Here is a 12,660-nt window from a genome sequence, read left to right on the forward strand (position 1 = left end):
ATAATAATAATAATAATAATAATAATAATAAATAATGATAAAATTAAAAATCCATGAAGTATAGAGGAAGATGTGTTGCTTGGATGAGGTGTGTAGAAGTATGTAAGATCAAGATACATTATATACATATATGAAAAGGATAAAGAACAAATAAAATATTATTTTAAATATTAAATTAAAATTGAAACTTCAAGATATAAAATGAATGTGCTTTGACTCACCTAATCCTGATCTTGTTGAGTCACTAAGATTTGATCTTGCTTGGACAGTTGTCTAAAGGAGAGTAAACATGGAAATATATTATTTTTTAATATACTAATATTGTAAAGTATTATTTTAAAACAACAGTATTATTTTAAAGTAATACAGTACTTCAACATAATATTAGTAATAACATTACTACATATGAACAGTTTTCATAAAATGCAGATATAAAGCTAGGTTTTGATTAGAGTATCTGGACAGAGGATCCTAGGAACCGAGTTTCATTTCAGGTAGATTTTGTGTGTGTGTGTGTGTGTGTGTGTGTGTGTGTGTGTGTGTGTGTGTGTGTTTCTATCTGCATGGTTCATTGGTGTGTTCATAGTTGTGTGAATGACATGTGTATGCCCATGCATGCATAGGTAAGAGGTTGACTTTTTAACACCTTCTTTATTCATTCTACATGTTGTTAGTTTTGAAACATGATCTTTCAGATAGATCTATTACTAGAGAGCTCTTCTTGTCCCCTCCCATTGCCAGCTCTGTTATTCTTGGCTTTCTAAATGGGTGCTGAGATCCAATCTTGGGTCCTCATGCTTGTGTGCACGTTTCCCACTGAGCCATCTTCCCAACACCTTTGATAATAAAAAAATAACATTTATTATAAAAATGCAAAGTAAGAAGTTACATACGCAGGTTGCTACTATACCTGTGTCCATGATACGCTGCACATTCTCTTCCTCAATGCCCATTTCTTCCACTAAGTTCATGAACTCTGTCATCTCCTCCTTATTCAGTTGTTTGCCCTTTGCTGCATTTCACGGTGTATAGGGAATATGTCACAACATTAGTACCCAGCACACTAATAAAATATTTCTGTTGCTTAGTCTCCTAAAAAGTTCCAAAGCACAACATTGCCCCCTTTATCCAATAGATTGACAGTGCAAAATTACATCATTTTTTTCTGAGAAATCAAAGTAGTGGGTGGACCTCAGGATGTAGCATACTATCTCTCGTGTTTTGTAGCATTGACAGTTCTATCAATCTCTCAATTTCCTTGCTCAATATTCTGACAAAATGCTTTGACAAAAGCAATTTATGGTAGAAAAGGGTGTATTTTCCTAGTGATAGCACATTTAATTGGGGGGAAATTCCAGCAGGAGAAGTTTAGGGGGCAGACACATTATGTCCATAGTGAGGAACAGAGATCAAAGAATGCATACATAGGTGTGCTTGAATCTATCCAGCTTTCCTAGTCTGATTCAGGTCAGGATGATCTGCCCAGAAAATGCTACTGAACACAGTGGGCAGAGCCCCCCTTTGTAATCATCATTCAATATATTCCCAGAGAAATGCACACAGGCCAGTCTCATGAGAGAAATTCCTCCCTAAGAACTTTGCCAGAGGATTCTGAGTTGTGTCATTTGGTAGTTGAAGCTTACAGCATATCCTCTTGCTATGGAACAGTGCCACCCACATTGGGTGGAGACTTCTTATGTTAAAAATCATTAGAGACACATCCACAGGTCAGTCTGCTGTGGGAAATTCCCTACTGAGACCCTTCCCAGGGCATTCTAGGTTGTGCCAAGTTGGTCTTTAAAGCTAATCATCACAGCTTCAGTGATTTATCAACATGACATACAGAATCAGATACACAAACCCATTGTGACCTTTGGGTACAGAGATATGCATACATTCATATCCTTGAATCACACACTCACATTACAAGTTCCATGTGTGACACTTACCCAAAACTCCAGCCACTCGTGTGACGTCGTTTCTTCTGTTTTTGTTAAAATAGTGAAACAACAATATCTTCTCATTTACCATCTTTAACATGAATGCTGTGCTCCCTTCATCTGAGATAGGTAAGAAATTAGTATAAATACATATAAAGTCAACAAAATGCTTGCTCAGGCTCATTCTAACTGCACAGTTATGAATGTGTATATGGAGCATACAGTCTCTAATCCACAATATGCTGTTCCATGTGTTTAAACTAGTGAAGACAAACAGAGAATTATAAAACAAGTTTATAATTCTGTTGTAAGATATAAAATATATCTAACATCCCACAGTTACCTATAAATATGTAGAACCTATATTGGTTTGGGATAGCTATGTTTTTGATACCAAGATGTGTGAACACATAGAAGCAGGCATATTGCAGTCCTCTTACTTGCTGAGAATAGCTGTATGATTATATGTATACACAATATGTGCATACATTTCATTGATCCTATTAAATTTAATGGCGGAATTGTTTATAGTACATATATTGAGGAAAGATATATATATCATATATATGTATATATATTATGTGTGTGTGCACATATATAGATATTTTCATGGATCCTATTTGTGGTGCAATTATCTAACTTTACCAATTTTCCTCAGAGACATGTCAGAAAAAAAGGGAGGGTGCCACATAGCGATTTTCTGTCTTACTAGCTCATGAGATTTGAGAAGTAAAAAACCCACAAGTCTCAGGATGATTTTGAGACCAATAACTTTCAGTAGGCCACTCCACAACGTTATTGGAAACAGTGAACAAGCCCTCTAGAAGAGACTCTGACTAGCTTAGCCATCTGTAAGCCTTGCTAAAGCTCCAAGGATAAAGCTTTCAGGAGTGTCATCCAAGCTGGGTTGGGCTCTTCAGGAATGCAGCCATATTTCCAAATGTTCTTGTATGTAACTCCAATGCACTCATTGCTTCACTAGCAAGACTTCTTAAAGAGGGGAAGGGGTTGACCCAAGACCCTCCTCATTGATATGATGACTGTTCCTTTTCATGTCAGTGGTACCTCCTTTTCCTTCTGAGACTGGTCTTACTATGTATCCTTGGATGGCCTGAAACTTGTTATGTAGACCAGGCTGTCCTCCAACTAAATTACATAACACACTAGGGGGTGTGGGACTTTTGGGAGGGATATATGCTTGTGAGTTGATTCTGCTCCTCTATTTAAGTACAATAAACTCTTCTATAAACTCATCTATAAATCAAGACTAGTCTATCAGTTTAATGTATTGAGTTAAATAGACTCTTTGTGGTAGAATAGAAAATAATGCAACTATCTTTACCACTTGATTCATGACAAATTAAACTGATACCTCAATTATCAGTTATAAATGGATCTCAATATGTTTTAGGTCATATAACTTGCCTGTCAGAACTAAAGAGCTAAGACTATTCATGATGCTTAAATTTATGTATTGTAAATATTTTTCCCAATAAAATTATAGCATTTAGACCATTCATCATTCCACATATAAGACTTATGTTTCAGAATTGCTGGGAGTCATTTTAATAGTTGATAAAATCCTAGTTCCTATTTTGCATCATTATTTTTTTAAAGTGTTCAAATCACCTTTTAATTCCTTTAACCATTCTCAGACTCTTGTCTGTGATTTAGTTTACTTATAAAGCTAAACAAGGGAAGTGTGCTTGGTAGAGGCATGCACCATATAAATAAAAAATGTTTTTAAAATTCATTAAAGACTAAACAAACAAACTAAATCTTATTAGTTCTAAAATGACTAGGAAGAAATTGAGGAGGATTTCTTCAAGAATGCATCTGTAATTTGTAGAGACAATTACATTGGAATGTAGATATCCAGGTGTGCAAAATTCAACTAAGACAGTGAATTTTGATAAAAGAAACAATTAAGGTCATTCATTCATCCCGGCATTGCTTACTCACACTGTGCATAGTAAACTTCTTGTTTTTTCCTTCCTAAGACTTTATGCAGTTGGCACTTGGTCCCTTTCCTGAAAAACAAATGTCGTATTGTATATTACTCCAGGGTCCTGATTCCACATAAATGACAGGTTAGTTTACTGCAAACCACATTTTCCTCTGTAGATCTTTTATAAGCACATGTAGTTGTAGGACATATTACCTAAATATAATTAATAACATCCTTATGTGTCATCAATCACCCTGTTAGGAGTTTGCAGGTGTCTCTGTTAGGGCAGATTTAGCTCCTCTGTGTGATCTGTTGCCTATCCTGACCTCTGACCAATGAATGTCCTTGAACCCCTGATTTTCTTGCCTCCACTCACCAAGTGCTGGGATGATGGGAATGTAAGACTGAACTTTGTGCAGAGGATGGAACCCTGGGATCTGTGGTTCATGCTGTTAAATCTCTCTCCTAACACAGCTGTATCCCCAGCACCCAAATAACAACTATTGTTAAGTGAAAAAATCCAAAGTATTGAGCAAAAATTCTACGCCAATCTGAGATGGGAAATGTCTGTAGACATTGGGTTTAAAGAGTGCAAGGCCACCTGGTGCAAAGCACATTCAGTGCCCTACATACACTATACTCTACCCTCCATATTTACATTGGAATCATGTATTTATTTTTTGCCTCTCTCATAAATGTCATTAATCTTATAGGTTCTGTAGCAGCAATTGATTTGTGCATTTAAATGGATTTAAATTCAGCCTACAATTGTATTCTGAGAAGATTTAAGTTGGGATGTACATCATCAGATCCATAGAGTCGTAGGCATGCTCATGCATTCAGATTTGTATTCACTCAGCAGAGATCCATGTGACTAATAGTGACAGCCACAGCTTAGATTTGTCTTTATGGCTCTAAAAACATGGGAATAACTGGGCTGAAGAGATGACTTAGTCATTAAAAGCACACCACCAAAAACAAACAAAAAAATGGGAATAACTGTTTAAGACCAGGGTGTGGTTACACAAAGCTTGTTGAAAGGCTTGGGGGTCCATTCTCTGCATTTAAAAAAAAATCACTCATGTCTGGAATAGCGATCCCTCCAGCACTGTTCTATTTGCTCAGGATTGTTTTAGCTGCCATAGGATCTTTTCTGGATACACTGAATTTTAGGATATTTTGTAGTCTTCCCTGAAGGAAAGTCCTCCTTATCAGTTGGTTTTTTGAATATCAAATGGTTACTGTAAAAATCATATCTATACAAGTAACATTATATAGAATGTACAGGCTGTATATTTAAGAATACACACACACACACACACACACACACACACACACACACAGGAGCAATTAAAGAAAGAGGAGTCTAGGATTTGAAAGAAACCAAGGGAGGAGGGTACATGGGAAAGATTGGAGGGAGAAAATGGAAGGGGGAAACAATGTAATTATGTTTTAGTTTTAAAAATGTATTTAAATATAAAAATTATCTCTTCAACATTCTAGTGTATACACCTACTTTATTTTGAACTATTACTCTTTTAAATAATTTTAGGTATGTTAAATATCAAGTCAAGCATGGTGGAATCCATAACAGACTGATTCAGGAGGATAGGTTCACTGTCATTCAAAAAAAATTTAATTAAAAACAAAAATAAATAAAAACATAAAAAGACTGCTTGTGGTGGTACACACTTTTGAACCCAGCACTTGGGAGATAGAGGTAGGTAGATCTCCGAGTTCAAGTCCAGTCTTGTGTACATAGAGAATTCCAGGACAGCCAGGGTTATATAATGAGAACCTGTCTTTAAAAATATATAAACTAGCCAGGTGGTGGTGATACACACCTCTAATCCCAGAAGGTAGAGGCAGGTGAATCTCTGAATTTGAGGCCAGCCTGGTCTACAGAGTCAGTTTCAGGATAGCCAGGGCTACACAGAGAATCACTGTCCAGAAAAAATACAACATGCTTATTAATTAATTTATTATATGTGTATATAATAAATAAAAAATTAAAAAGTTTATTTTTTACTCCATATTGAGTTCAAAGCCAGCACAATGTACAGAGACTCTCAGAAACCTGAATTTATAAATAATCAATTTATGAAAAGGTTCAAATATCAGCACATAATTAACAAAAACTTCATTCATCCCAGATAGAAATATATCCTCGATGGATAATATCACTCATATCAAGATAGTTTAAAAGCACTGAAACTGTCCAAAATTTATTTTGATATATATTCTCTACCACTTGGGCTTTTGAGCAGTGATAAATAGAAAATTAAGTGATTATAAATTATGTTATTTTGGTAAATTGTCTTGTGATGTTTGACTTCAACAAAGAGCTGATTTTGAATATGTTTTCCATTTGTACTTTACACCCAAGCTTGTTCTTTCATATATATATATAAATACACACACACACACACACATACATCTGTATATATATTCTATCTAAATCTATCTATGTATATATGTATGTATACACATGCATGTATCCATCTATTTTTAATCTATTTATATATATTTTATCTATCTATCTATCTATCTATCTATCTATCTATCTATCTATCTATCTATCTATCTATCTACCTACCTATCCATCCATCCATCCATCCATCCATCCATCCATTCATCTATCATTTGTTATCTGTCTACCTACATATCTATGTATATATCAATCACATGTCTATTATCTAACTACCTACATTTGTGTATATGTATCATCTATCTACTTTTATATCTATTACCTATGTATCTATCACCTACATATAATCATATATGTATCATCTATCTACTTTTAAATCTATTATCTATGGATGAATCACCTATATATAATCACCACCAATCTTTTGATATTATTTATTTTACATTGGCTTGCTATACAATAAATAAACTCTTTCTAAATTAAAAGTACAGCTATCATATGTCATTTTCAGGACCACACAGAGCAAAGTGATACAAGAATCCTCATTTAGTGCTGTGTATTCACTGACATGAGTGTTGACTGCAAGCATTTAATTTCTCTACCCACAGACCATCACATGGATTGTTCTGTTTATATATTATATCTTACTTAATAAAAAAATAGAGGTAGACTTGGTTGCATCTCTTCCCACACAAAATGAGACGGAAGTAGGTCCTCAATGGTGAGCCTTCATTTATCTTCTCCTTGGTACTGGCAGCTAAGTAAATTGTTCGCCAAGGCCCTTCAATCTGGAAAAAAAAGCAGCTATGGAAAAAAGGTGTGTAAAAGTAGGGGATAGTGTAGTAACTGGGAATTCCAAACCACTTGGATGGGGGTAATTCACAACTTGATTATATAATAAGGCATTAGGCAGCTTAGCTTCTTTTATGTTCATGAATACTCTATGCAATGAACCCAATCATGATTTCAGACCCCTCCCCAAGCCAACTGTGTCAGGTTACTCACACACCCCTTTCTGAGCAATGGTGTAGAGTTCCCCATATAACAACCCCTTCTTCCTCCTCCCTACCTGCATTAGAATACTCACACAGTCATTAGTAAACAGGCTGTAGAGTACACAAAAGAACCCCTCATAGTCTCCAACCCTGCATCCAGCAGGCCATACACCTGTCTCTGACTTCCCACAACCCTAACAATGATCAAGTCCAGACAGTTTCCATTCAACTATATTTTCAGTGTATCCTAGTATGGAGAATAGAAGCACTAATTCGGCTTGAAATGGTTTGGGGTGTATGTATAATAAGACAAAAACATGTTCTTCAGATTGTCTTACCCTACTAGCCACATTATGACTTTGTGTAATTTGGCATATGCATGATTAAAATCAGATGCATTACTAGAAGGGACATACACAGTTAAAGAAATAAATGTTTTTTTCTTAAAATTTTTTTATTATTATTTTCTTTATTTACATTCAAATGCTATCCCGGAAGTTCCCTATACCCCCCTCCCCCCGCCCCTGCTCCCCTAACCACCCACTCCCACTACTTGGCCCTGGCCTTCCCCTGTGCTGGGTCATATAAAGTTTAAAAGACCAAGGGGCCTCTCTTCCCAATGATGGCCGATTAGGCCATCTTCAACTACATATGCAGCTATAGACTCGAGCTCAGGGGGTACTGGTTAGTTCATATTGTTGTTGCACCTACAGGGTTGCAGCACCCTACAACACCTTGCGTACTTTCTCTAGCTCCTCCATTGGGGGCCCTGTGTTCCATCCAATATCTGACTGTGAGCATCCACTTCTGTGTTTGCTAGGCACTGGCATAGCCTCACAAGAGGCCGCTATATCAGGGTCCCTTCAGTAGAATCTTGTTTGCATGTGCATTAGTATCTGGGTTTGGTGGCTGATGATGGGATGGATTCCCGGATAGGATAGTCTCTGGATAGTCCATCCTTAAAGAAATAAATGTTTTAATCTGTTAATCAAAATAAATCTGGCACCTTAGTAACCAGCTCATCGGTCTCCTTGGGACTCCTGATAGAGACATACATAATAGCTTGGGGACCTTGAGTCCAGTCAGTCAAGTGGGCAGCTGCCAATCTTTGGCAGTGTGTCTGTCTGTAATCTGTACTCTAGCTTTGCCTTGAATAAAGTCATCTTGCTTTCTCTGCAGATCTTTTTAAGTCCTTACTTTTAATGTTTTAGATAACAGGTCAAAGTAGACAACTGCCACTGTAAGCATAATGTCAGTACAATTCACCCCTTTAAATTATTTCATTGCATTCATGAGGGACTTGAGTGGAAACATAGGAAGTGATGTAGGTGTTTGGATTTTCTGGGAAAGTCAGACACACCCTTGGATGTTCTCTCTGTCTCTCTCCAGGTCCCTGTGTGTGTCTGTCTCTGGTCTCTCAGTCCTCAGTCTCTATCTATCAGAAAACCACCATTTAGACTATTCTCTCTCACTGTTGCTCTCCATTCTGAGATGTAGAGAATATTTCCAGAACATTCTTTCCCACTCCCATTTCTCTCTGTCACACAAATACACACAGAAAACCTATCTTCAGAGACATTATTCTCTCTGTCTTTGTCTCTTGGCCTCTCTTTGTGACTCTGTCTCAGAAAACCAGCCTTTACATCATTCTCTCTTTTTCTGTCTCTCTCCACTCCTGATGTAGAGAGTAGCAACTTCCAGAGGGTAGTTGTCCATTCCTAGTAAAATTCTCCAGGAACTCTCTCATTTCTCTCTGTCTCTATCTCTTGGTATCTGTCCTTCTGTTTTTTTCTCTCAGAAAAGCATTTATGAGACTCAACTATGCCCCCCAACACATTTGTTGTTCTCCATTACTAGACTTAGCAAATACCAACTTCCAGAACATTCTTTCCCCATTTTAAGTTTTTTCTGCCTCTGCCTCTCTGTCTCTTGCTGCCTCCACCCACCGGCACAAAGCCCCCTCCCAAGCCTCTCTCTGTCTCTCTGTCTGTTTGTCTCTGCCCAACATGCCCACCACACACAGCCCCCTTCCACACAGGTCTGCTACCTTCTTTTTGAGACTCTTATTCCTCATCACACTGGAGACGCCTAGCACATGCAGTGTGAGCAGGAGGAGGATGACCCTCATCATGTGTGAGCGACCGTGTCTGCTCTGTAGGTATCTGGACCTCACTGAAAAGGTGCAGAGTATCTCCCTGCTTTTTATAGTTGCCTTTCAGGATGGTTGGCGTGAGCAGTGTTCTGCATCCCACTTGGCAGTTATGCACTGACATTGACATTGTGTCATTTAGTATACAAATAGGTTCCTGGAGAACTTTACTAGGGATAGAAAATTTACTTTTATTGTCAATTCCAATGCCCAGTGCCTGTCCCATGTTTCAGGTATATTTTTATTCATTGGTTTTATGTCCCTATTAAGAAAAAGGAAGACAAAGAACAAGATGCTATCATAGTATCTTAACTGGAATGGTAGAGGTTTAAATCTGATATCTATTATCAATTCCTGCAATCAGATAGATGCTGGTGGAAGAATATCAAGTCTGATCATTTTCAATCAAGCTTTCAACACCCTTGAACTTGAACCATGGATTCATCAGAAATACTGGGGAGGCTAAGTGCACTTATGAACACTGCTCTAATGTTGGCACAAACCACATTGTTCACATGACCAAAGACAAGGCAGTAAACTGGCCAGAGTAGAATTCACATTTGTTTGCGGAACTGGAGGTTCTAGCCTTTGTCTATTTAAACAACTGTGATAACATGGAGCATACAGTCTTGATTCCAAAGATGAAGTCTTGCTTCTATAGATATAATTTACTGTCATTTCTTTACAAACATCACTCAAATTTAACTGCTTGTCAATCATGAAAATTATGACAGATAACCCAAGAAACATCCAGAAAGCTTATTGGGTAATCATAATATATATGGTTAAATTTTAAATTTCTTCTTTATCTTAATTATTTAGAGTTCATGGGTGTGTGGGCTCAGGTTCCCTGGCTTGGCAGCAACCACCTCTATGTGAAGAGCTATCTCATTAGCCCTAGGTTTCTCCAGTTTTCAGGCACCTGTGCTGATGAGACATTTGGGAAATGTAACCCTTCCACATGTCAGAATCCACTAATCTCAAATTTGAAATTAAATGTTTGGACTCATGTCTTCTTAATATTGTTAAATATGAAATAATGTATGCATATACATTTTTTTCTTTTTAAAAGATAGTATCAGTATTTTTTGCATAAAATCATGTGTTATATTAAAACAGCCAGAAAGACACTTTTAACTTCTATATCCATCTGCACATGAAAGAGAAATATCATGAAATACTTGATTTTACACTTACTTTGGGTTTCAGTTATACACGTAGTAAGTGTCCTTATTAATTTTGGACTTGTGCATAATACATGTTAAAACTTTATCATTTATTTTGTACATGGGACTGGGTATGCCCATACCCTGGCATGTGTGTGGAGGTCAGAAGATAGCTGGTGGGTACTGGTTCTTTCTTCTCCTACTGAGTGGGTCACAAAACTCAGTCATCATTACCCCTTGAGATGTCTCACATCTCAGGAACATAGTTCTGAAATATAAAACACAGTAAAAATCCCCCAAACCTACACTATAGTGCAAAAATTATTCAAGTCAGTATGTCTCCCCTACCCCTACTTTTAATTGATATGTCAGTTACTCATTGGAGCACTACAAAAGTAAATTTGTTAAAATAGAAAATGCAACGTACAGAAGGAAGTTTTTCTTCAAGGTCACTGTTTCAGAGGTATGAGTTTCCATCTTCATCATGGCACTGTCTCAATCCAGAAGCTGAGAGATTACATCTTGATCCAAAAGTGGTAAACAGAGAAAAGTAGACAAGCATTGCACTGAGACCTCAAATCGCATTCTTCACAGTGGTATAATTCCTCCTGTGAGATCAGTCCTCTATAGGACCCCAAACAGCACTATTGTACTATTACATAGGATGTGGTGGAATTGATCAAAACATGTTATGTGCATTCATGAGATTCTTAATTTTTAAAAAAGAAGTAAATAATGCAAAGTGATGGATAATGCTATAAAATTCAACACAAGTTTTAGGACTTCAAAATATTCACCTAACAACCAGCTGTCTGGCAGTAGGAAATACCAACCACCATGGCTTCTCTTAAGCTACCAGGGGAGGGATGTAGACCTTTGATGGACATGAACTTGAAAGAGCTGACTTAAGCCTACCATGGCACTGGTTGTTTAGGTCACTGTGTTACTAACTAGTAAATGTTGCAACAGAAAAGAGAGAAGAAAAATTCAGACAATGGGTATTCTCGAGTCAATATGCTCCTCTGTGTCATTTCCCTTTCCTCAACACTGCAAGTTTTGGTTTTGTAAACTCCCAACCTGTCTGTGCAGTTGCTGTCTTCTGTGAGTGCCCTGGTTCTGCTTATACATCTGTTTGCCAAGAAAAACCCTTGGAGAGGAAATCATCTGTCTTGGATTTATTGTTTTTCCTTCTAGGATAAGCTGTGTCCTTCCTGTTTACTGGCATAATTTTTGACAGTATTTTAAAATCTAATTACAAATAAAGGTCTTTTAACGCTGTGAAAAAAAGATACTTTAGCATATAGTTGAAAAGTAAAGCAGGAATCTCAACATTTTAGAAAATAACAATACTACTCCTCCTGAGATTTAATTTTTGGTTCAACTCTTTAAACATTCTGTTCCAGAACCAATGTTGATACAGAAAAATAATGATTCTATTTATCTGCATTTATAGCTATACTTGTGACCATTTCCCACAGGAATGTGAAGTTTGTTTTGAAAATACAATGGTCTTAACCAGACATGGGGATGCATACATTTTAATCCTGGCATTGTGGAAGCAGAGGAAGGTTGATCTCTGTGAGTTCAAGTCTAGTCTGTTCTACATAGTGAGTACCAGGGCTACTTAGTGACACCTTGCCTCCAGAAAACCAACCAAAGAACAAACAAACGAATAAATTATTCTCTGGAAAAATGTGTGTTTTTAAAAAATTCCTGTGTGTGTGCATATGTGTATATGTTCCTGTGAGTGAAGGCATGTACATGCCCTAGCAAATGTGTGAAGAATGTCCGATGTCAAACTCAGGTGACAATCTTCATTTCCCACAGACAAGGATAGAGTGTGTTTGATCTTGTGTTTGACCACTGGTTTTGATTTTAAATAAAGCTTATGTAAAGTGAAATATTTGAGTATTCAGCAAACAGAAGAGCAGAGTCTATATGAAGCATTTCTTTCAAAAAATTTTTAAAAATGTATTTATTATTATTTTCTTTATTTATATTTCAAATGCTATCCCGAAAGTTTCCTATAACCCC

At 36.8% G+C, this 12,660-nt stretch overlaps 1 protein-coding gene across 1 annotated transcript; it reads right to left on the minus strand.

Annotated features, from left to right (window-relative positions):
• Positions 1 to 244: 244 nt before the first annotated feature.
• LOC110314361 (probasin) lies at positions 245 to 9,442 on the minus strand. Its single transcript, XM_021188767.1, has 6 exons — positions 9,359 to 9,442; positions 6,965 to 7,104; positions 3,903 to 3,970; positions 1,950 to 2,060; positions 911 to 1,012; positions 245 to 273 (listed from the first exon to the last, which is right to left on the minus strand). Exons 1-6 carry the CDS (start codon positions 9,440 to 9,442, stop codon positions 245 to 247), a joined length of 534 nt encoding a protein of 177 aa, XP_021044426.1.
• Positions 9,443 to 12,660: the final 3,218 nt, after the last annotated feature.

Source organism: Mus pahari, chromosome X (assembly GCF_900095145.1).
Source record: "Mus pahari chromosome X, PAHARI_EIJ_v1.1, whole genome shotgun sequence".
NCBI lineage: Eukaryota > Metazoa > Chordata > Mammalia > Rodentia > Muridae > Mus > Mus pahari.

Excerpts from the sequence above, each read along its gene's own strand:
- LOC110314361 (XM_021188767.1), bottom strand. The coding sequence starts at position 9,442 with ATGATGAGGGTCATCCTCCTCCTGCTCACACTGCATGTGCTAGGCGTC. Across the intron at positions 7,105-9,358 it reads ATAAGAGTCTCAAAAAGAAG|ATTGAAGGGCCTTGGCGAAC; the intron begins GTAGCAGACCTG and ends TTTTTTTTCCAG. Across the intron at positions 3,971-6,964 it reads TACCTCTATTTTTTTATTAA|GAAAGGGACCAAGTGCCAAC; the intron begins GTAAGATATAAT and ends TTTGTTTTTCAG.